Raw genomic sequence first — 24,131 nt, 5'->3', positions numbered from 1 at the left:
TATTATGAACGTCAAAACACAGTTTTATTTTTCTCTATATTTTGTAATTGATGTATACGAGATTCAATGATGAGCCTACGGTGAATTTGTTGCTGAATACAGAATACATCGTATATCTGGATACGATTCTGGAAGCTTGTGGCAAATAATTGAACGATCGTAGTAATGTGGATGACAGCAAAATTATGATTGAAATTGTACCACCAAGGATAAAAGGATAATGGGACAATATTATTTTATACAATAGCAATATCGGTAATATATGATTTTTACGATGGAAGGTGGCGGATGAGTACAAGTATGTTCTTTAAAACATCCATATACCTAGCCATCATAACCTTCTACCATTTAGGTACCGCTTAAATATGAAACTATTTACAAATATAACATCAATAACATGAAAATCTATAGGTTTTCTAATTAACCGATAGCGTATGTCATGTTTCAAATTTATACCCATTGTTTATTCAGCATATTCCACGAAAAAGAGCAATTTGCGGCGCTATTATCTAACTTTTTGGAAACCATTGTCATGATTGTCATGTTTTGCTGCTATACTTAGAAATTTCCAAATATCGACATATAATACGGTTTAGTAAAACAATGATTTTCTGGCTAATAAACATTACAATACAATGATTTTAAGACCTGATTTCATAACAATTTCCACAGACAACAACTGTTTGTTTAAGTATTATCTTATGGCCTATAGGGTAAGAAAAGTTCTGACCACGCTCAGGAAGGTAGCATTGTTAATGTCACTTTGAAAGTGGCAGGGTGTCTTTGCCCAACTGTACTGCCTATACTTACATAGGTACTTTTTCGTAAAAAAAAACACACTCGCTCTTTAAACTCAAACTCTTGGTTGTCATAAAGGTTGTCTGGAAGAAATCGCTTTAAGCGACAACACCGCTATTTCTACATACCTATGTGTTAGATTAACTTTTTTGTAATTTCCTCCATGTTATTTGTGTACAAATAAATAATATCATATCCTATCATTTCATTGCCCACAGATCACGATGCGTCCATCACTGCTTCCGGCGCTGTTCCTGCTCCTCTCCTGCTCGGGCACGTCCATGTTCCGCAGCGACGACCGGCTGATGCTGGAGTCTCTGGTGGAGCTGATAGAGATGGACTACGAGGACCACTGCGAGCAGCGCGCCGCAGCCTCGTGGGACGAGCTGGTGGGCGCGCCGGCTGCGCTGCAGAGGAAGGTGGGTTCATATTATAGCTGATAGAGATGGTGGTAGGAAGGTGGGTCCTCAACGAGTGAGCCAACTTGAGAGTCCCCTTGGGTAGCGCCGGTTTTTTGATCCGTGGTCAACTTTAACCATTAGCCAAGTCACTTGTCAAGCATGACAGCTCCATACGAAATTTGGATTTGGAAATTCGATGGTTTTTAACTAATAGTAGCCATTTTTGACCAATGGTTGCGTTAACTAGGGATAGAAAAACTGGCCCTTAGGCATCGTCCTAATTGGTAGCGATTCTTATGTTTTAGTACCTAATTAATTATAAATTAAAATATATTTATCTTTCCTAAAATTGGGTAACTACTGCAACGTTGCTATCAAAAGTAAAAGGGCAGTATCACATACTAATGAATAGAATAGAATAGAATAGAATAGAAATCATTTATTTGACACACAGCAAAAAAAAATGAAAAAACAAAAATACAGTAAATTTCAAAAACAGCTACGTACTAAGCGTATGATTTAACTAAGCGGAAACGAAAGCTTGTTACAAGCTCGTATTTCAGTTCAAGCTAAAAATATAAAACCAAACCTCCAACCACGTTGCAAAAATTGGCACTGACAAAAGCAATTTTAACTACAAGCGGAATAAGAGGAAAAGATAGGACCCGCCGGCAGAGAAGCTCGTTAAACATAAAACTTAGTTGTTCAAGCATAAAAATACACTGAACTCTGAAAGACAGAAAAAGCCCAGCAGTAAAACTTGAATAGAACAGGACGCATAACTCCCTTTGAGGTCAAGGATGAAAAAACAAACCAACACGCGGAAACTACTTTCACAAACAAGCGAAAGAAATAACAAATGTTTGCAAACAACTCTATCCCAGTAACAACAGAGAGATCTTTCTGTTCTCAAATATGTACACTGTACAGGAAAATGTTTACATTCAAATCCAAAGGAATAAAAATGATAAATTCAAATGATAATCCACAACATGCTTTTTCGATCAAATTAAGGCTAAAATGCTAGTCAAGGAAAATGCTTTTACTGATGTTTTATTCTGCTGATTCGTAATGGATTTGCAACGTGTTTAAATTGCGTGAAGAGTGCTCCATGTTTAAGCAATAAACAAAATAGGTACGGACTGTGCTAAAAAATATTAAATATTTCAAAAACTTTCTCGTGATATCTTTAGGTAACTTGGATTTCGAAATAATTACACAACACACATATTAGATTCTAGAGATATTATAACCGAATTCCTGAAATCATATTGAGAACGTTCAAAATGAGTATTGGGTAAATCCGGTAACAGGATCAGATAATAAGATACTCTACCAAAAAAGGATTACGGCAGCGGCGATGTTCAGGAACTTATAAGGGTCAATATAATTTATCTTTGTTTTATCCGTAAAGGTAAGTATAGTGAAAACCATTTTAAAGTGAAAACAGCAGCTCAAAAATAGCCCTTACCCCTATAACGTAAGGATGGGATAATTTCCAGAGTGTTAATACTGCGAGTCCCTACTGTACCGACATACCTGTACAAGAAAATAGCTCTACCCTTCGTCTCTTCTGACAGTTTTGGGAAGCGGACCCTTTGAAGATTCTGAGAAAATTAAACAGTGCTAAGTACTCAGTGCCTCTTCTACCAATCAATCTTGGCTTTAATGGGAATTTTAATTAAAATGTCTTATTTCATAATATTGGACGTACAGTCGTATTGTACAATACAAAAAAAAACTACTTAGTGCCAATTTCGCCATAGTGGGTTTGAGCATAACCAGCGATTATTGTATGATTTTTGACACATCTGTCAAGAATTTAATATAGAGATGACGTATAATTGATGAACTAATCCCTGGTTATGATCTTAGCTTAGTATTAAGTCTTAGTTCTAGTGCAGTCATAGGTAGCAGTTTCATCTGCCATTGCCGTACCATGTGTCACTGGAACTGTTTCATTGCTTGCTAGTGTATAAATATTATATTAAGTACACAGAAATAGCCTGCAACTTATTAATACAGCAATCTTGCAAGATTCAAGGAACAATCTACTTTAGCTTGGACTTCTGAACTTTGAACCAATATGCACGGCTCGGAACTAAACTCAGTTAGGAAGCGCCAAGCTGAAATCCCCATAAACAGACTCGAGAAGTATATAACAGTCATTTTAATATATACAAAAGACCTACCTTTGTATATATATTAAAATGACTGTTATACCTACTTACAAATTTCATCATTGGGATTCTATGCTATTGTTAGTGGGGACATGACATGGAAAAAGTTGGCTCTAAGGGCTACCTAAAACCTACTTTCTTATTTACTACTGTGTGTGTGTCAGTATCGTACATATTGGTCCAAGCGGATTGTCAAATGTATGGAGAACCGGCGTCGGCAATGCCGATGAAGTAGGCGCACTTGTGTGAATTCCTATATATACAAAGAATACGGAACGCGATAATAATATGTTGTCCGTCGATGTCCGTGCGATTCCGATATGTGGACCGTTAGGCCCGGGTCTCCTATTTACGCCGTAGATCGCGTCCAGCGTCACGCCGTAGGCCGCGTCATGATGCTCACTATAGAAATGTACTGATGCGGTCTCCCTCACACGCCGACGTTGGCGCGTAGACATAATGAGCATTGTGTCGCGGCCTACGGCGTGACGCTGGACGCGATCTACGGCGTAAATAGGAGACCCAGGCCTTACCTTACTAACTGCCAGTTTCAATAACTCTATCTACAGACCCTCAAGTACCGGTTTCGCTATTTATGAAGACGAAAAAAGTTTACGTTTTCTCCTGTCATCTGAATACATTATCTGTCAAAAGTTTCATGATAGTTTCCATTAGAGGCGCCACTAAGTATGCGAGAAAACGTAAACTTTTATAGTTTTCGACATACTATCAAACCTATACTAGACCTGCCGATGACTGGTAGTTATTGAAACTGGCAGTAAGCTTCCTACTCGTACTAATTCATTTGTTTGGCAATAACAGTTTAAGCATTTTTCAGTCATGCGTTGGGTGCATCCCGTTAGTCTCATTCGCTTCATTGTTTATGACGAATACAAAATAGCTTTTCATTGTCTTTTATGGTCATGATAGTAAAATAACTAGTTTTAATGCTTCCGACTAGCAGTTTTAGAGAATGTTGTAAGATAAGGAATGGGTCGTTCATATTTTTACGATTTTCCGTTTAGTATGTCGTTGGAAACTTACTTAGCGACGTTTTGTGCGCTATAGTGGTTATATATATTTAAGTTGGGTTAAATTAAAGGTATATTTTTATTAACACCACCTAAAAGAAATTTAAGACCAAATTTAAGTAGGGTACCTACTTCGAAAAAAAAATATGTTACAACCTATTTTCTTATGAATGTTTTTTAAATACTCTTTTTATCACCATCCATTTCATCACCAAGTCATCATAATTATTATCATCACTCGGTAGTATTAATTTATATGTACTACGAATAATAAATCTGCACATTATAAATAAATTCCACAAATCTACCATTCCATCTCCGCCAAACAGAATCATAACTACCACAGATAATCACATTATCTCCCTTCCTCGTCCGCAGTTGGAGCGAGACAAAGTATACGGCATCTTCTCCAAGAAGCAGACCCACGAGATCCGCAGCGTTCTCACCACACACATGCTGTCTCCGAATGACGACATCTTGAGGAGGAAGGTCAAGCTGCTGCTGGAGCCGGGAGATACCATGCTGGATACTGAGCAGTGGATCCGAGTGAGTATTGTTTGAAGTTCTTTAGTTTCTTTTTTAATTCTCGTCAATCATGAAAGTAGAAAAAATGGCGGAAAGAATCTCGCTTACTAAAACACTGAAGCACCATAATGGCGGCGACATGAGAGTGTGTGGGTGCGTGGGTGCGGTAACTGACTTACTTTGACTATGAATGTGTGTGTGTCGGGCTCGTCGTAACAATGAAAGTGACTTACTAACTAAACCAACGGGTGTGGAAATCTCATGATTTAAAACTGATGACTAAGTTGGCTGTATACAAGGCGACGGTCCTTCCCATTTTGCTGTATGCCTCCGAAACCTGGTGCCTCTATAGAAGAAATATAAAGCAGCTTGACATCTTCCACATGAAGTGCCTGCGTACTATCTTGAGGATAAACTGGGAAGACCGAGTGACAAACACGGAAGTGCTAAGGCGTGTACAAATGCAGGGTATGGAAGCCATGCTCATGAAAGCGCAGCTAAGGTGGTGTGGTCATGTGGTACGTATGGAGGACGATCGACTACCAAAAGCCGTCTTCTACTCCCAGCTCTCAAAAGGTGCGCGAACAGTTGGCGGACAGCACTTGCGATACAAGGATGTTCTGAAAAGGCATATAACTGCTTCTGGCATTCCACCTGACAGCTGGGAAAAAGCAGCCCACAATCGCAACAAATGGCGCTCCACAGTCCACTCCAGAGTAAATGAGTTCGAAAAAGCCCGACTAGAAACTCTTGACTCCAACCGCCTGCAGCGCAAGACTCGTCCGAAGCCCACTTACAACTACACCTACAACGGCCGTGGCGAACTATTCTGCAATGCTTGTAACCGGACCTTTGCCACGAAGCTGGGTTTCGCGAGTCACATTCGCGCCCACCGCCGAAGAAGTCCTACTAGCCCCTGAGGTCGCCGTCATCGGATCACGATGAGGAGGACATCATCATAGGGTGCTTCAGTTTTTAGTTAGCGATATTCCTTCCGCTTTTTTTTCTACTTTCATGTCGTCAATATACTATTTTTGGTGACCAAGTAATAATCTATTTCAAACACTAGAGACAGATTAGGGGATTTCACTGCTGCGTAGAAGCGATAAGCCTGCCACATACGATCCCTTTAGTTTTTAAATACCAAAACTGTTATAAATCTAGAAAAACAAAAGTATATTTTTATTTAAGTGTGCCTATTAAACATATTATTATTATAGTCCATTTTAGTATCTTCGATAAAGAGTGATAGTGCTTGTGAAACCTACATGAACTAATATAAAAGTCCCTTAAGATAATAAATATCATCGCCTTTAAAAAATTTCACTAGTTTATTGGCTGCTAGGTAGGTACATTTCAATACTCTAGAACTTATTGCATTCATTAGTTTTACAGGTGTTAAATACTAATGAGGTAGCCTAAAACCTACCAGTTTGATTCCATCATACACTATCTCAAATTATTTTGCGTAAAACTAACTCCATACCTAATACTAACTCCATATTCCAAATATGCTCTTATTATCATTGCGGATGGTTTGGCCGCCATTTTCCGCTTTGAATACGGTTTCATTAATGATGCGTGGTCACCGCTTGACAACCCTTGTTACATGTAAATATGCATTAATACCCCCATTATTCATACATGGTAATTCATATTTGTGTAGTAAAGTCTAGCTCCTCTATTCCAGCAATAGATTTTCGTTTATTTATGGAAATTTTGCGCTATAAAATGCAGCCACTGTAAAGTTATTGTAAATCTAGGAAGTAAAAGAGAAAGCGCTCTTTCGTTTGTTATTATTATAACAGTTTAAGGGGCTGTTTCACAATGTCTGGATAGTGGCTATCTGTGGGATAAAACACATTCTGTCACTCTCTGCAATTACCTACCCAGGTAGCCTTTATCCTGATATTGGGAAAAATAACCATATTATTATTAAAAAAATACAGTGGTTCATTCCTGTGGGGTTACCACCACCGAACATTAGTAATCTCGCTCGCGGTCAAATCTGACCTAACTTGTATGGTACTGACAGATGTTTGACAGGCGAGCAACGCTGCTTACGGATTTTTTATTGCTAATGTGTCGGTGCCGGTTTGTAAATGTTAATAAACCTTAACTAGCTAACAAAATTATAGTAACCGAGACTTATGTAAGCATGCCAAAAATGCTACCAGTATTCTTGCTAAATCTTTCTGCTTGTTCACAGTTGGTAACATTCGGGGACACAGCTTTACATAATTTAAGATATGCAACCGACTACGACTGCGGAAGCAATGCAAATTGTACTTTAAGAGGTAAGACGTTTGACCTGATTTTGCGTGTGTTCCGAACCGTGGCCATTATTCCTGTGATGAACGTTTTGAACGTTCCGAAGAATTCTAACGCGCTTCTATCGCGTCCAATAATAATGGAAGGAAAAGGGAATATAAAAAGATGGATGGTTTTCTTTTCACTTCTGATATGACCTGGCAATGAAAAGTTCTGAATTCTACTGCTATTGAATCCGCAGATTTTATTTATTCTGTCCATTATTCAATTCATTGCCTTGGCATCTAATTAAACTCATTAAAAAATTAGTTACAATAAAATAAAGAAGTTCAAAAGCGCTGACAAAAGAGGCATTTTTCTTTTTCGTGTGATATTTTTTTATTTCTAAAAGCCAGCGAAGATTTATGGCTCTTATAAAACTGAAAAACGTTTAAAGGGGTTGGTAACTGTGACATAACTTCTGAATGGCCGAAACTCGAGTCTAAGTGGCCACAGATGTGCCTTTATCGGCCATACAGCTTTTACCACTTCGATTATAAAAATATGATGGCCAAGAAAGATACTATAAAGTTAGTTTGATGAGTCTTTATCCCATCCTTAGAAACTTGATAATATTGTTGCACATAAGAATTTTTATATTGTTGTAAACTGCGCATGAAATACCTAATGTTTTCAGTGCAGATTCGTAGCATTAAGGAATAGAAAATTATGAGACTAAAATAATATAAATCGTATTAACCTGAATATTTACAAAGCTTAAAATCCTCAAAAAACTTAATTTGGATTTTCATCTGTGAGGATTGTAGAAAAAATAGACGCATTTTTCCTGAAATAAAAATGACATATTATGTATCTAGCCTATCTGAAACCTAGTTAAACATTGTGAGATATGGCGTTTCGACTTTCTCCGTGTTCGGCATCATAAGGGTCACAGTGACAGTTAAATAAAGTCCATTTTTCTCTCCACCTTTAGTTTGCAAGGTGCGGGTGCCTATATAAATAGAGTGAGTCGCCCGCGCGCCTCAGTTGTAATATCACCATGCAGAAATGACTAGGTTTCAGATAGGCTAGATACATAATATGTCATTTTTATTTCAGGAAAAATGCGTCTATTATGTAGTCTGAGCCTATCTGAAACCTAGTTAACACATTGATGGACACTAGATTAACGGTGAAACTCATAAAAACGCACAACATTTTTGTATGGGAGTTGAGTGATGGTCTGCTGGTGCACATGCCGGCACACTGCCTAGACGCAGTAAAGAAAACACGACGTCGGTGACCGTTGTGTGCGTATGAGTCCACACTTTTTTCTGTATGAAAACTTATTGCTGTGTGAAAAAAAGGTACTCTGGGTGCACATATCACTTTGAAATCCTGTCAAATAAAGCACAACAAGATGGTCTTCATACAAACTCTAGGTAAAACAGGACTGCATTGACCGTTGTTGAAATAATTAGAAAAAGAGTGGGGACTGCATTCGACGTTGTGATTTTTTTCTAAAAGTGTGGAGGACGTCAAATGCAGTCAGTGTCCGTCAGTGGGACATTGTGAGATGTGTTTATTATCGCATGGTGGAGAGAAAACCAACTGTGACCCATAAGCTACTGATGAGTATATCAGTAGATAAATATTTGAATCTATAAATTTATAATGCATAGATTTCTAGGTAGTAGATATACTAAAAAGAAAGGTATAAGTATACATAAGACTTAAGTACTTCCTTATTATTCCTGACTTGTCAGAAAGTTATGGAAGGTATGTACCTATTCATATAGGTAGGTATTATACATATGGATACACACAGTGCCTCTTCGAAAGCAATACTTATAAGTAATTATTAATCAAAATCTTGTTATTGTCAAGGCAATATTTTTAACATACACTAGCCGAATGGATGGAACCAGTGAAATACTTTGCAACAATATTTAAAAGCTGTAAAATGTAGAATATCGATCCAGCCCGCTGGGGCTCAGGCCAGCACATGCTGACTAGGGTATGTAATTCTGGACTGACCTCAGAAATGCAGCAGCCGACCCTGGAGCCTCGTGGACCTGCTCAGTCAGCCCCGTACGACGACACGACCTGCAACACCTGGCGCGGCATCTAGTCCTTGGAACGAGGAGTGGTGCTTGAAGGGAAGATAATTTTACTAAATATCTCAGCCTCATCAGCTACTGGAAAAGATTAGATGAAGGCTGTGACACTGGCGGATAACTAAGTATTCAGTTTTTCAAAACACGATGCAGGTCACCATATTCATATTCTAGATTGACAAGTAACACACAGTCTAATTTTGTATTCTAACTAACTCGGCGGTTAACGAGTTCCTGTGCAGTCCTACTAGGAAGGAAAGTTATTTTATAAGCCTTTGTACCGATTTTGTGGGCTACTATCATTCTGTATCATCATGGTGTGAATATTATGAGCTCTGGCAGCATTCCTTGGTAGATGACATCAATTAATAACGATTGATTAACACAACAATAACAATTATAATAGTTGATAAATGAAACCCGGCTAACATGTCTTAACTGGGTAAGTAAATGATCAGTCATGCCACCAGGATAAGTAAAATGTTCAGTACTTCATATGAAAAACATTAACAAGGTCACCTTTAGGTATGTTCGTCAACACTAAGGGTAGGTCCCGGCCAAAACCTTAATTTAGGCTTCGCCTTGTTGCAACTTCAAAGGTACGTAAGTAGGTACACTAGGTACCTACTTACATTGTTGTAGGTTAAATTTTAAAACCATTCAACCAAGTCAACCAAGACAACACAAAATAAAATAGCTCGATAAAATAAAGATGGTACGTAAAGATGTTAGTTGTACCTGATCAGACCTGATGCAACGACAGCCAACATAGACTCTCTAATCTGTGGAAGCAACAATCATGGTGGCGGGAACATGGACAGTTGGACGAGCCACCTCGAGCCTGACTTATCAATCAGAACTGACAGTTCGCCAACAGCAGATAGCTTGCGGCTATCTATAGGTAAACTTAGGTAGTAAGCTATACCAAAGAAAAAGTCCTTGGACATCGATATGACAGTGGAACGGTGAATAACTATGACATTCTTCAAAACAAAAAGGCTTGTTGTTGTTGTCCAGCTAAGGAAGGTTACCTACTTCAGCGACCTGATATTGCATTCTGAAAGAACTGCGAAGAGTTATGACTAATAATTATTACTTATTTTGAAAGTTTTCAGCAAACTCTAATAAATCAAGCAGCTACCACGACGCCACGTCAGCACTGCCCGGTTATAACTCTGTACTAGCTTAGTAGATATATATACCAGAGAGCTCCAATCAGATGCGAGTACAAACATTTTACTTGGTAACTAGTTACGTAACTAACTGAAAGATCCATAAAAAAGTTGAGGATTACTCAAAATGGAATTGTGAAAACGGCACGTCTGCACCAGTCAGTCTAAGAAGTTTCAGCAGATACAGTGTTAAAAAATAGTTATGAAACGTTTGCGCCAGAATCGAATTAAAAATACATTTTCATTGAGAAGCCGTTTAGGCATGAATAGGTACGTTCATCCTTTGAATTGTGCTCCAAATGATGAATTCATAGAAATTTAATGACGACTGCCACTGTTTATTATCTAGCCCAGTAATTTGAGTAAGGCTGCGGCTACACGTAATGTGATACACAGTACACAGTAGGTATATGCATGTTCCCAGAATAGTGGAAGTTATAATTTTACCAAAAGGTAGTCGTCTCGTGCAAGAGCACCGTTACTCGATTTATTCGATACACAACTATATATATAGTAGACAGCTGCTGCGTAGGAGGTTCACGCATTTTTCAACAAAGAGCTCGGATACACACTCACAATCCACTGGGACATAAGGAAGACAGCTAATGTGGTGCCACTCAGAAACCGCGATGACACTCTGATCATGATCACCCGACAGTAGGATCATAATAAGTTCGGTAACTTGAGAAGCGGTATGGTATAGCAACAGCGACTTTCACGAAATCAGGAATTAGCTCAGTGCTTTTAGGTTGAACACTCGCCGGTGGGATTCACTTTGCTCACAGCCGAGAAAAGAAAAGACTCAAAGCTGGAATCTGCCGATGTGTCATGACACTTAAAGATAGTGTCTGGGGGGTCACTTTATATGACGAAAAACGAACTTTCAGTGCACTGCGGCGCGAGCCGCTCTATCTGTTTGTATGTATTAAACGTGCCGATTGAACGACAGCTCTCGTTCGTTCGTTTCTCATCAGTATAGAGTAACGCTCCTGTACTTACCGTGCGTCACCATTCCCATGAGCAATGATCAATCCAATGATCTTTAGGCAGTTTAGAACAAAAGCTGCATTAGACAGTTTCTTCAGAAGAGACATCGAAATAAAAAATAAAAAAAATTGATTGAACAACTATCCCCAGGAGCAGTCTACAGGTCACTTTGGGCAGTTCAGAAGAAAGATGCTTAACAGGATACCTCAGCGGAGGCATCAAATTGAAGTGCTATAACACTTTTAGAAACGGTGCACGTTACCCGATTTGTCGTCCTCCATGCCGATGTGGCTACGGCGACTGCAGGTGGTTACTCAGGCTTCGTTGGTGTGCCCTTGTATGGCTAACATGACCAACGTTGGCAGTAAACGTTCGTCTGCATATGCCAAAATCACTGATGAATAGCGCACGTTACTCGATACCTTCTAGATAAGTCACTCATAATGATGGCTGATGACGATGATGACCGTGCTAGCAATAGTGCAGGCGTTTCCGCTGAGCATAAAATCTCTTCCCAGACAGGGGGCGTTTGGATCTGGCAACCAGAACAGGAGTGCCAGGTGTGCGCAGCGATGCAGGTGGAACAACACAGCCGCCAGGGCAGGAGTGCATGGCTGGGTCTATGCAGCGATGCAGGTAGCACAAACCGGTGGCCAGGGCCAGGACCGGGTGTACACTGCGATGCAGGTGGCACAAAACGGTGGCCAGGGCCAGGACCGGGTGTACAGCCGCCAGGGCAGGAGTGCATGGCTGGGTCTATGCAGCGATGCAGGTACCACAAACCGGTGGCCAGGGCCAGGACCGGGTGTACGCTGCGATGCAGGTGGCACGAGACGGCGGCCAGCGCAGGAGCACAGGACCGGGTGTATGCTGCGATGCAGGTGGCACGAACCGGTGGCCAGGGCAGGAGCGCAGGGCCGGGTGTACGCTGCGATGCAGGTGCCACGAGACGGCGGCCAGCGCGGGAGCACAGGGCCGGGTGCAGGTTACACGAAACTTCAATTTCACCGAATCGGCCTGCCTACCCTCAGCGGGTAGGTACCGGCGGATCACATTACTCGCCGCACATGCCACAATGTCCCAACATACTGAAACTCGGAGCCACGTGCTTCCTGTAAAAAATCCTATGATGGTCCTGGAAAGCTCCTGTTTGTAAAGCCTTACATAAGCTATAATCAAGTGCATTATTGTAATAGTAAAGTTTTTATCAACTGTTTTCTAAAAATATTAGAAATTGAGGGTAGAAAAATATATTTTTATAATTTTTTCCTGTATAAAATTAACATATGCTTTACTAAAAGCGGTCATTTATGTAAGTATCTAGCTCAAGCGCCACTAGTAGGACCGGAATATGTGATCAATCATCACCACGACTATTGAATCGGACCCTACTGCGTGGGATAAAAACCCCAAGCGCCGGAGCATTATGACCAGTGGCTGAGCTTTTAAAAGCAGTAAATAATAGCATTTTACTCACGGCTTATCAACTCAAACCTTCGTTGCGAAATCCTCAGCAATGGCTGCGTGCGCAGCAGCCGGCAGGCCCCACGCCGCCTGGTCCGCATCACGCTACAGCTCCCGGCAGCGAGGACTCCGCAAATTCAATATTATATTTTTCCCCGTCGGAGCGAAGCCGACGAGAACCGTGGCTACATTGAGCCATTTTGCCGAAGTGTTCACTTCAAAAATCAAAAACCAACTGAGGCGCGCGGGCGACTCACTCTATTTATATAGGCACCCGCACCTTGCAAACTAAAGGTGGAGAGAAAAATGGACTTTATTTAACTGTCACTGTGACCCTTATGATGCCGAACACGGAGAAAGTCGAAACGCCATATCTCACAATGTTTAACTAGGTTTCAGATAGGCTCAGACTACATAATAGAGAATTTTAAAGCCAATAGTCTCTGTGAAATAACTTGTTCTGAACAGAAAGGTTGCGAATACAAATTAATATGTGCACGAAAAATTTAGTTAGGTACAATGAATTTAAATATAACTACATTTGTAGGTGCAATGAATAATTGCTAAGAAAAAAATATTCACTCGTTGGTGCTTGAAAGTCTACACTTTTAATACTAAAAACTTTTTGGTATTAAGATATGAGGCAATAAAATGCAAATATTTTCTAATTACATGCATTGAGAGGCCTCCTTAGATAACTCCAAAACATACAATAGTAAACCCAACTTCATTCCTCTCCACCAGAGCTCCACAAAAGCCTGACCCTGCAGCATGATGATGAAACCCTCCGCCGGATGAAGGCTTCGTGGGAACAGAAGCTGCCGAGCCTCGACGAATACCGGCAACACATCCTGCCACTACTTAGGAATGCCTCCAAGGAGTATAGTAAGTTTTTTAAAAGGGTTATACTCTTTCTTGTTGATTGCAACTTTTTTTTAAAGTTTTTTTATTAGTTGGTGACAGTAGCGACACCTGAGTTGTGTGTGGTATCGCTAAACAAGATGTTTCAAAATACATAAAAACCATTTCAGCGTTTTTAAATAATATTATAAATACAGAGATAGGTATGCAGGGTGTTGCAAGGGTAAGCCTAAGGGTAAGGCTAAGCCGAATAGGGCCACCCTTTTTCGCTTTAGTATCCTTTCTAAACAACTTCTATTTGGTTCAACGAGTATAGTCTTCTTCTTCTTCTTCCTTGCCTTATCCTTATTTAGGGTCGGCTTTGTTGGTCATGTCACGCCACTTTACCCTATCCCCTGTCATATCCTCATTCACTCCACACTGTCTCATATTTTCTTTCACGCAATCAAGCCACGTCTTTCTTGGTCTTCCTCTCTTGCGCCTTCCTTCGGGTCTCATTTCCAACACTTTCTTTGTAACATAATCATCTTCTCTTCTCATGACATGCCCAAACCAAGAAAGACGATGGCTTTTCATCTTCTCCACTATAGGAGCCACTTTCATACTTCCCCTTATATACTCATTTCGTATTCTATCTTTTCTTGTAACCCCACACATCCATCTCAACATTCGCATCTCTGTCACATGCATCCTTTTCTCATCGCATACTTTGGTTGCCCAGCACTCAGCCCCATACAACATCACCGGCCTTATGACGCTTTTATATATTTTGCCTTTGATCTTAATTGGCATCTTGCGATCACACGTCGTGCCGGTGAGTTGTTTCCATTTCATCCATCCCGCATTCATTCGTCTCGTCACATCCCTGTCAATACTTCCATCACTCTGTAGAAGGGAGCCGAGGTATCGGAAATCCTCACCTACTGCCAGTGGCGAGGTACCCAGAGATATCGACGCAGCAGTATAGTAATATCACGAAAAAAAAAAGTTCTCCATTGCAAAAATTCACATGACCAACAAAGTTTATATGGAAAAGGAAAAATAAAATCATTATTTCGTGTATTTTTTAAACTCCTAGAACAAAAGTTGTTTAGGATGAATACCTGAGTCACCCCCTTTCGGCTTAGTATGTCATTTTTACAACAGCCTGTATAACCTTTTATTCAATTTCCACTGAAACTGCTACTTCAGTATTAATTAGACCACTGACCTATCATAATAATCCACAATGTTACCACACTTGGCTATCTCATCCGTTTCAAAGTACCAAAAACTAATTAGGTTAGCGTGTAATACACAGAATACACGCCTGAGACTAAACTTGTACCTATACTCTCAGTTGAGGTTTCTGTTATAATTCCTTTTACTATAAATAGACGTTCTTCATTTGCCCTGGCGTAGGTAAGCTATTAATATGAGGGCTCACTTCTACCTCTAGAAATCAATACGGCAGGTAATAAGTGCTTCGATATGACTACTAGGAACAAGGGTTATTACGATTTATGGCTGTTAATTAAAAAAAAAAAACACGCACTCACGCCTTGTACTAATGTACTCCCTTGCGGGGTAGGCAGAGGTGCATTGCTGCACCCACTTTTCGCCAGAGTGTTATGTTAGTCCCAATGTAATAGGGGGCGGGCCTATTGCCATTTTACGGGCACATCCAAGACCCGAGAACAAATATCTGTATTTAAACAAATATCTGCCCCAGCCGGGAATCGAACCCGGGACCATCGGCTCAGTAGTCAGGGTCACTAACCACTACGCCATTCGGTCGTCATTCTGCTTCGCTGTTAATTAATCAATTAAAATATATATAATATATAGGTATTTTCTATTTATCCATACTGCCATTGAACTAATTGTAAGTTCGACGACACTGCATGGGATAGTTTACTAGCTGCCAATCGGCGAGTTAAAGCCAGCGAGTGAGCTATAAGTGATTTTCAATCGGATAGTTTAAATGAAATTGTAAAAAAAGCTCAATGACTAGCAGCTAGTACACAAGCCCTGCTTCACGGGTTCCTTATCGACGTAGATAAACGTCACTATATTGCGATTCGTTATAAATATGGCACTGTAATTGGTAGAACGCGCATGTAAGTCGATAATCGATAACAGACCCGTGCCGCGGCCGCAGTGGACACGGAGCTGTAGAAAAATAAATCGTTGTTTTTTTTCTACAGATTACACAACAGTGGAAGAATACTGGGACTCTCTGGCGGAGTACGAGGGAGGTCTGCTGAAGGCGCGTGAGCTCTGGGACCAAGTGAAGCCATTGTACTTGAAGCTGCAAAAATACGTGTCACTTCGATTGAGAGGAGAGGACGCCATTGGGAAGCCAATACCGGTTCATTTGCTCAGTAAGTCACATTAATGCGGCAGTGAGCTTTATATCTGTCATCATCATCATCATCATCATCAGCCTATAGCAGTCCACTGCTGGACGTAGGCCTCTCCCAAAGCACGCACTGGATGCGATCTTTAGCTTTTTGCATCCAATCACAACCAGCCACCTTTCGCAAGTCGTCACCCCATCTAGCCGGAGGGCGTCCCACACTACGTTTGCCTAGTCGCGGCCTCCACTCCAGAAAACGTTTACCCCATCGGTCATCGGTTCTTCGACAGATGTGACCAGCCCACTGCCACTTAAGCTTACTAACTCGGTGAGCTAGGTGGGTGACTTTATAGCTGCGTTGTTAGATATTTCTTTCGCGTGCCACTGCGGGTAATTAGGGACACTTTATTTGGTCAGCTTTGTATGAAGTTTTTCAGTGTTGTTTTGTTACGTTGGGCAGTCACGTAGTCGTGGCAAAAAAGGTATAAAGATACGTATCAGCAAGGAGATTTTAATTGAAGTTTTATCTCTTTGCGCCAAACAGAAGTAAACGTTGTTAAATATTGTGTTTACTGAACCTACTTTGTTTACTTAGGATGTTTGAGTTTTACTTTGGTGTTTAATAATTTCAGTAATTTTAACGGATAAGTGGTTTTTAATTTCCTGTCGAAATACCGACCCTTTGAATATTTTTATATTTACGTTAATTAGGGTGGAATAATAGCACTTTTTTTTATACTTACCATAATATTTTAATCAGATACTGATATAGATCGGGACCGTTGACCTGCTATTCTTGCAATATTATACTTATTACTGTACCTATGTTTGTAGTGTGTTTCTTCAAATAAATAACATTAAGAACGAAAATAAAATGTAGTCCCTCAAAACGATTCACATTGAATAAAGCAATTCAGTTCCTAAACGCTCAAAACGGAGGCAGCTCATTTAACATGTATGACTATTTTCTAACAAAGAGGTTTACCTCTGAACTAAGCGAAAACAATTTGCGACGAAGTAAAGTGTAGCCAGTACGGCATGCCTCAGGGATAAAACCATGCGCTTTATAGTTTTAAAACTCCCCAAAGGCGGATGGTAGCAACCTAATCTCCTTGAGATCCTAATAAAATACTTGAAGAGGTTCGCCTAGGTCTATTAGCTTTCCCCGGGGAAATAATAACAGCTATGTAGTGGTTGCTTCTCGTTCTCTATGTATGAGATAAAGACGGTACGAGGTTTTAGTACCTATCTGTTGCTAGAGGATAATTAAATTAATTGAATAGTATCCATATAATATCTAGGAAAAAAGTAAAGAGTATTCTGAATATCTTTCTGGATACTGAAGCAACATTCGTATTTTCTTATGAAGGTACTCGTGTATAAGTTGTACAATATAGCAATATACATTGTACACTGTACTAATGTATAGTCATGTGTATTTCATATTAACAACCAATTGAGTAATTTTCAATTTCAGAATGTATTTAAAACTCCATAAAATCTACTTTCTTAGGTGACATTTAAATGTTTTGTTTGTTTCAGAATCCTTGACGGGCGATGATTGGTCGAATGTGATAGAGCTGCTATTGCCGAAACATGCAGATATTTATCAAAAACTTCATGCAAATCTCCAATTAAAGGTAAAGACTGTTTAATTCTTGAGTACAAATTATTATTCATTTATTCATAGTTAATATCGACGTATTTGTAACCTTAACTTAATAAATATATTTTTTTATAAAAAGTGACCAGTTGGTCCTTTTATATGAGGTTTTTACTAAAGTTACAAAACATATTTCAGAATTTGGGTGGTGAGAAGGCATACAAAAGAGCAGCTAAACTAATAGAAGAACTAAATTTTGGACCATTAGAACCCCAACTATGGACTGAATCTAATTTTAATGGACAGTGTCCACCCATCCTCGTAGATTCTTGCAAGCCTAATAACGTTAAAATTTATACATGCAAAGATGTTAGTATAGCAAACTACATGGATGCCCATGAAGCTGTAATGAAGATAAAATATAAAGAAGTCACCGCCTTGCATAGCAACAACACATACGTACTCAGAGATGCCAACAGATATTCCGGTAACTAAAAACATACAACTAAATAATATCAAAATCGATATCAAATAAATCAAAGAAGATAGTTTAAAAAAAATTAAAGTTAAGTACTTACAAAATAAAATTTTCTCTATAAAAATCTTATTTCTTTCAGCTTTATACGAAGCAATTCCTGGATTTGCGTCGTTACTCTCATTAACGCCCCACGCTTTGAACCGAGCTGGACTCTATCCTTTAGAAAGGTTCAACTATAGGAATAACCCCAATCACCATCGACTAGTTCTGCAGCTGATTATCGCCTTAAGAGATTTACCAAAGTAAGTGAGAAAACTTTAATATGACCAGCATTCTCGCGAGGTCCGCATTGCCTTCGAAGGTATTCTCGTAAAAATATTACTTAATCTCAATCACTCGTGTATAAGTTGTTCATCATAAAATAATTAAAGATTGTCATACACATAGATTTCTCAGATGAAATTAATAGTTTCGGTCAACAACGGGCCTACATTTTATTACAATACGATAAATGGTCTATGGCTGCCTAACATCGGACATAAACACTTTGATGACCTAATAATAGGTATCAGCTAAATAAAACAACTTTTATTACAGGTTAAACTACTACTTAGCAGCTGACGAGTGGAGACTTCAAGTCTTGATGGGATCCATAACATCTTCGAAAGTCGTAAGCAGTTGGAGTGAATTCCGTAAAAACTTCTCTTTAGTTGATTCTGCTGATGTGGAGTTACTAAGCGATCCTCACGTCACATTCAACAAACCATTTCTTGGGTATGTTATCTTAAAAATGGAAAATTTGTTAACATTGTGCAATGATTCATTTCACGTATAATTGATTGCATTATAACTATTTCAGGAAATTTATGGGACTTATTTTGAAGTATCAAATTTACCAGACATTTGCTGAAGAGCTTATTTCGGATGATGCGGATCTGGCCCAACATGTTTCGGTGGACAATAGTCGCTTGATGTAAGTTATTATTGTATTAGGTTATTTTATTTATCTTACATAAACCTTAAAACATTATTCAACACTATTTAGTCTCCTAACTTTTTCTTATTTTGAATATTTTACAGGGAAGCCATGAGCAGAGGATATGGTGTGCTATGGCCTGCAATGCTTAGTGACTTATTGGCCAAACGTGAATATGGATTAGAGTTCACAGCACTTACCGACTATTTCAGACTCTTAGATGAATATTTAGATAACCAACTTGATCCTTCTTTAGACACCAACGAAATGGAATATGAAGAACCACCGGTAGAAACTCCGGTTGAAAATGAAATCCCTATCGAGAAAGATGCTGACAACGAAGTAGAACTTGATACCCATGCTAACATTCTAGAAAATGTAATTGATACTGGAGATGACGGCCCAATGAAGCAGGGCGTAGAAACGTCAACAGTTGGTGTGCTAGAGATCAAAAACCCGGTCGGGGCCAATAACGAGCATGATGAGATTCCTGCAGAGGCATCGTATAGCACGTACTGGTGGATTGGTATTGCAGTAGCTCTAGCTGTTGTTGTTTTGTTAATAGCAATCATAGCTAAGAAGCGTCACAGTCACAGGAAGCAGCTGGAGAGACAAAGAAGAGATACATCACATGCCTGATTTGAGGAGTATCGGTTCTAATGACCACATTAGAGACCGATGCAAAATAAATATTGAACAATGTTTCCAAACGGTGCCAATGCATGCAATGTTTGCAGAGTGAGTGATATCGAAAAAATAAGGTTTAACTGTATGGTGTTTTAAATTGTATTTATTCAGCTCGATGTTTACTGTGTGGGCTTTTTATGTTAATTGTATTAAGTTTTGTAACTAACAAAGTTTGCGAAGCATTTTAAATTAGTGTTTTAAGAGTCTTTCTGATAAAACTTTAAATAATTTATTCACAATATTAGGTACTTAATTATTTTGGTTTGTGTATGTTATTTTAAATGTTGAAACAATTAATAATTGTATTAAGTATCAACTTTTTCTAACTGTGCTCTTGTCTACGTGAATAAACTACGTTTAATCTTTGTTTTTGCTATTTATATGGTGGTTTTAGAATATAATAAAGAGATACAATATTTTTGTACATATCACATTTTGCAAGTATAATGATTGTTACCAAGAGTGTCTATAATGATAATGTAAATTATATTTTAGATGTAATTTTGCTGTGCCTTATGCGTCTCAATTTTTACTAAGATGTAAGATGCCTAATATAGGATACTGATCAAATTTATAAAGAGACACATTAATATTAAGTAATTTTATAATGGTACATACTAAAAGAAAGTGTCTATTTTTCTCTCTTCTTGATTAGGGAATTCCAGATTTGAAATGAAATTTCTGTTACTCTTTGAATGATTGTTCCTTCAACTGTACCTTATGTATTGTGTAACCAAATATTTGAATTACAATAATTTTCTATTCATTGTTGTAATCGTTTTTTTTTACTAGGTAGAATACTTTTACTGTATCAGTAAAGCATGGATTAGATAAATTGTGAATGAATCGAAAAAAGAAATAATAAATGTTTAATACATATTTTAAAGTATTTAATATTCCCAAAACTTGTAGGTATTGTCTAGTTAAAATACCCGAGGAATTCTGCATCTGCCAAAATCTAACCTTATTTGCATCAACAATACTAAACCAGAAACAAAAGAAACTTTGGTTTCAAAAGGCCATCATGTTGGTCCGTGCTACGCGTCGAAATATTAGGTCCTTACATATGAAATTGGCGTTTTCTATAGGAGGAACATAAAGTCGTTTTTTTTTTAAATGAAATATATTAAATTAATCAAAGTATGTACCATTGCTATGTATGCACTTTTGCCATCTCATACTAAAAATCCCCTTACTAAAAAAACCATTCGGGCGGGAATCAATAAAATCTTTGAAGGCGGTTTGGACTGCCCCATCGGAGTTGAATTTTTTTCCTTGCAAGTAGTTATCCAAATTGCGAAAAAAATGGTAATCTGTTGGAGCAAGGTCCGGAGAGTACGGTGGATGTCTAAGACATTCTAATTGAAGCTCCTCTAATTTGGTAGCCGTCTGTTGTGCAGTGTGTGGTCTAGCGTTGTCCTGAAGCAGCAGTGGCCTAGAGCGATTGACCAGCCTCGGTTGTTTAGCAGCTAGCTTTTCCATCATGGTTTGCAGTTGCTGACAATAGATATCTGCCGTAATCGTCTGGCCAGATTTAAGAAAGCTGTAGTGAACGACACCGGCACTAGTCCACCAAACACTTACAAGCAACTTTTTTTTTGTCAATTTTCGCTTAGGGCAGGATTTGGCTGGTTCGCCAGGGTTCAGCCATTGCGATGAGCGCTTCCGATTATCGTAGAGGATCCACTTTTCATCACAGGTAATGATTCGATTTAAAATTCCTTCATTATTGTGCCGGTTGAGTAACGTAACGCAGCAGTCGACGCGCGTTTGTCGGTTTGCTTCACTCAATTCATGAGGTACCCACCTTTCAAGCTTTTTCACCTTCCCAATTTGCTTCAAGTGGATTAGAATAGTTTTATCACTAACACCGGAGCCTGCAGCTAACTCGGACGTGGTTTGCGATGGATCCGCTTCCACAATAGCCTTCAATTCTTCATTATCAACTTTGGTCTCCGGCCGTCCACGAGGCTTGTTCTGCAGGTCGAAATTTCCAGAACGAAAACGTTGGAACCAAAAACGCACTGTGTTTTCTTTTGCGACACCGTCACCATACACATCATTAATCCTTCGAGCCGTTTCTGCAGCACTGGTGCCACGGTGGAACTCATACTCGTAAATAACGCGATATTTCAAGTTTTCCATTTTGTAAACAGAGAAACACAAAGAAAAAAACAAAAGAAGAAAAAACAAATGAATTAAGGGGTTTGAAACACAAATGCATGAGTAAATAGCTGTATGAATTTGAATTTGGAATTCCTAACCATAAAGGTAATATTTGAGATCAAAGTGGCCAGTACGACAAAACGCCAATTTCATATGTAAGGACCTAATATTTAATCTTTAGCTTAGGAAAAGAAGAGTTATTCTGCTTACGAAAGCGTTCCCAAAACAATATAGAATTTTGAATTTTATATTTGAGTTATTTTCAATCGATTTATGATCTGCTATAGATTTAGGTTATCATCACTGGTCAATTCCTAACCAGTCAATGTCAACAACAAGATATCTTATATATTGGTCGATGATTGATGATTATTATATTATTGATCTTAGTTTTCTAAAGGTAAGCATCTTTCTTTCGGCATCGTGTGCAACGGAAGCATTGCATTCATTCTTTGTATAGAAATTCACACAAGCGCGTCCACTTCATCTGCATTGCCGACGCCGTTTCACTATACATTTATGACAATCCGTTTGGGCCGATACAAACGATACCGATAGATGGACGCTTACCTTAAATGGTAAGGTAAATTATCTCACTGAATAGCATGGCTTGAAACCCAAACTCTGGAATAAAGCCAAAGTATTCTGCGACGACGTGGATGCGGAAAGGAACCCTGCTAACACGGACATTGTTCCTGTTTTCTGAACTCCTAGTACTAAAAACGCTATGCACCACGTAACAGATGCAGTTCAAATGTAACTCTTGCACGCACGAATTAAGAACGTGGGAGTTTAACAGATTAAGCTTTAAAATCCACCACGGTACGTTACGCTATTTGATTTTGGCAAGAGCTGAAATTTTAAACGAATTTATGACTCGCCTTTGTAAGGTAGATAAGAAACTGCACGTAGTTTGAAACAGATTAATTTGACGGTTTAAATTCATATATCAGTAAGATGGTAACAAAGTTTCAAAATACGTTAGTAAAATGCAAACACTTTGGTTCTTCATTTTACATAATATACCTATCATAAATCATAAAAAGTTACATAGAGAAATACTGAATGAATTTCAAAGAACTGATACACAAATTTACATAGCGCTGAAAAATTGTACCAACCTATAATATAAACTTATAGAAAGTTCCAAGAATTTCGTGCAGTAAAATAAAATGGGATAAGTCTGACTGTCGATGTCAACATTACTCGACGACTTTCAGCTGAGACCAATCCGAGATAGAATACAGTTTTACTTGTTTGCTCACTTCGCACTGACTAGGTGAAAAATAAAGAGTTTTTTATATAGGTATTCTAGTTCTGTATAGTGGGTTACCTATAAAATAGATATTTTTCTAAATACACTTTATTGCAACTTAATTAGGGTACAAAAGGCGGTCTTATCACTAAAAGCGATCTCTGCGAGACAACCTTTGGATGGAGAGAACTACTATTACTATTTTCAGCATAAATAAATTTAGATATCTTAATTAAACTAAGTATGCAGGATTTCCCATTAGTCAACGTCATGCCGGAAGAAGGTGATACAAATCGACATTCTATGCAACTTTTGTACTTATTTCACATCCTGCCCGCATTACATTGACTTACGGGACACCCTATAGATAAATCGTTGTAGTTTTATTGAAAAAGCACTGTAAATATCAAAGGTTTCTTGTTTTGTTTTTTTGTCACTCATGTGTTTGGCGGGGTAATCTGGTATTACTCTTTTATGAGGGTGTAAACAGTAAAACAGAGAACCCGTGCTATCTGATACGAATGAAACATACGGGTTTTACTCTCAAAGGGTTTTATAACTATCCGGGTGAGTAATATTTGGATGTTGTAAAAAGATACGTTATTTTATGCACGGAAAGGTTATGTAACTATCAGTATTTGAGTAAAAAAATACAAAATTTGACAGTACATACAATTCAGTTGATTTTGTTTTTAAAAACCGCAAATCATATGATGCGGCGGCGATATACGCTGTACGCTGCGCGTGCGTTAACTGTTATTTTAGTACGCTCCGTGCTAAATAAATCGGAAACTTAGTAAATCTTACAACAAGTTGGTTTAAAGTTATATCACTATGAAGCT

The 24,131-nt window shown here is 38.7% G+C and overlaps 1 protein-coding gene across 2 annotated transcripts in view; it reads left to right on the top strand.

Moving 5' to 3' along the window:
* The window catches only part of LOC119694119 (angiotensin-converting enzyme), a 156,482-nt gene extending 135,735 nt beyond the window's left edge, over positions 1–20,747 (top strand). For both annotated transcript variants that reach the window (XM_038119719.2, XM_048621728.1), the window contains 11 exons: positions 1,017–1,217; positions 4,789–4,956; positions 7,145–7,232; positions 13,670–13,810; positions 15,973–16,149; positions 17,667–17,764; positions 17,926–18,214; positions 18,345–18,507; positions 18,803–18,979; positions 19,065–19,178; positions 19,286–20,747. In XM_038119719.2, coding sequence (XP_037975647.2) covers positions 1,023–1,217; positions 4,789–4,956; positions 7,145–7,232; positions 13,670–13,810; positions 15,973–16,149; positions 17,667–17,764; positions 17,926–18,214; positions 18,345–18,507; positions 18,803–18,979; positions 19,065–19,178; positions 19,286–19,820 — 2,145 coding nt within the window. In that variant the 5' untranslated portion in view covers positions 1,017–1,022 and the 3' untranslated portion in view covers positions 19,821–20,747. The remainder of the gene's footprint in view (positions 1–1,016; positions 1,218–4,788; positions 4,957–7,144; positions 7,233–13,669; positions 13,811–15,972; positions 16,150–17,666; positions 17,765–17,925; positions 18,215–18,344; positions 18,508–18,802; positions 18,980–19,064; positions 19,179–19,285) is intronic.
* Positions 20,748–24,131: the final 3,384 nt, after the last annotated feature.

The sequence above is a fragment of the Plutella xylostella genome, chromosome 6 (assembly GCF_932276165.1).
Source record: "Plutella xylostella chromosome 6, ilPluXylo3.1, whole genome shotgun sequence".
NCBI lineage: Eukaryota > Metazoa > Arthropoda > Insecta > Lepidoptera > Plutellidae > Plutella > Plutella xylostella.
Note: the sequence above shows the minus strand (reverse complement) of the source record. Positions and strands in the feature narration are given on the sequence as shown.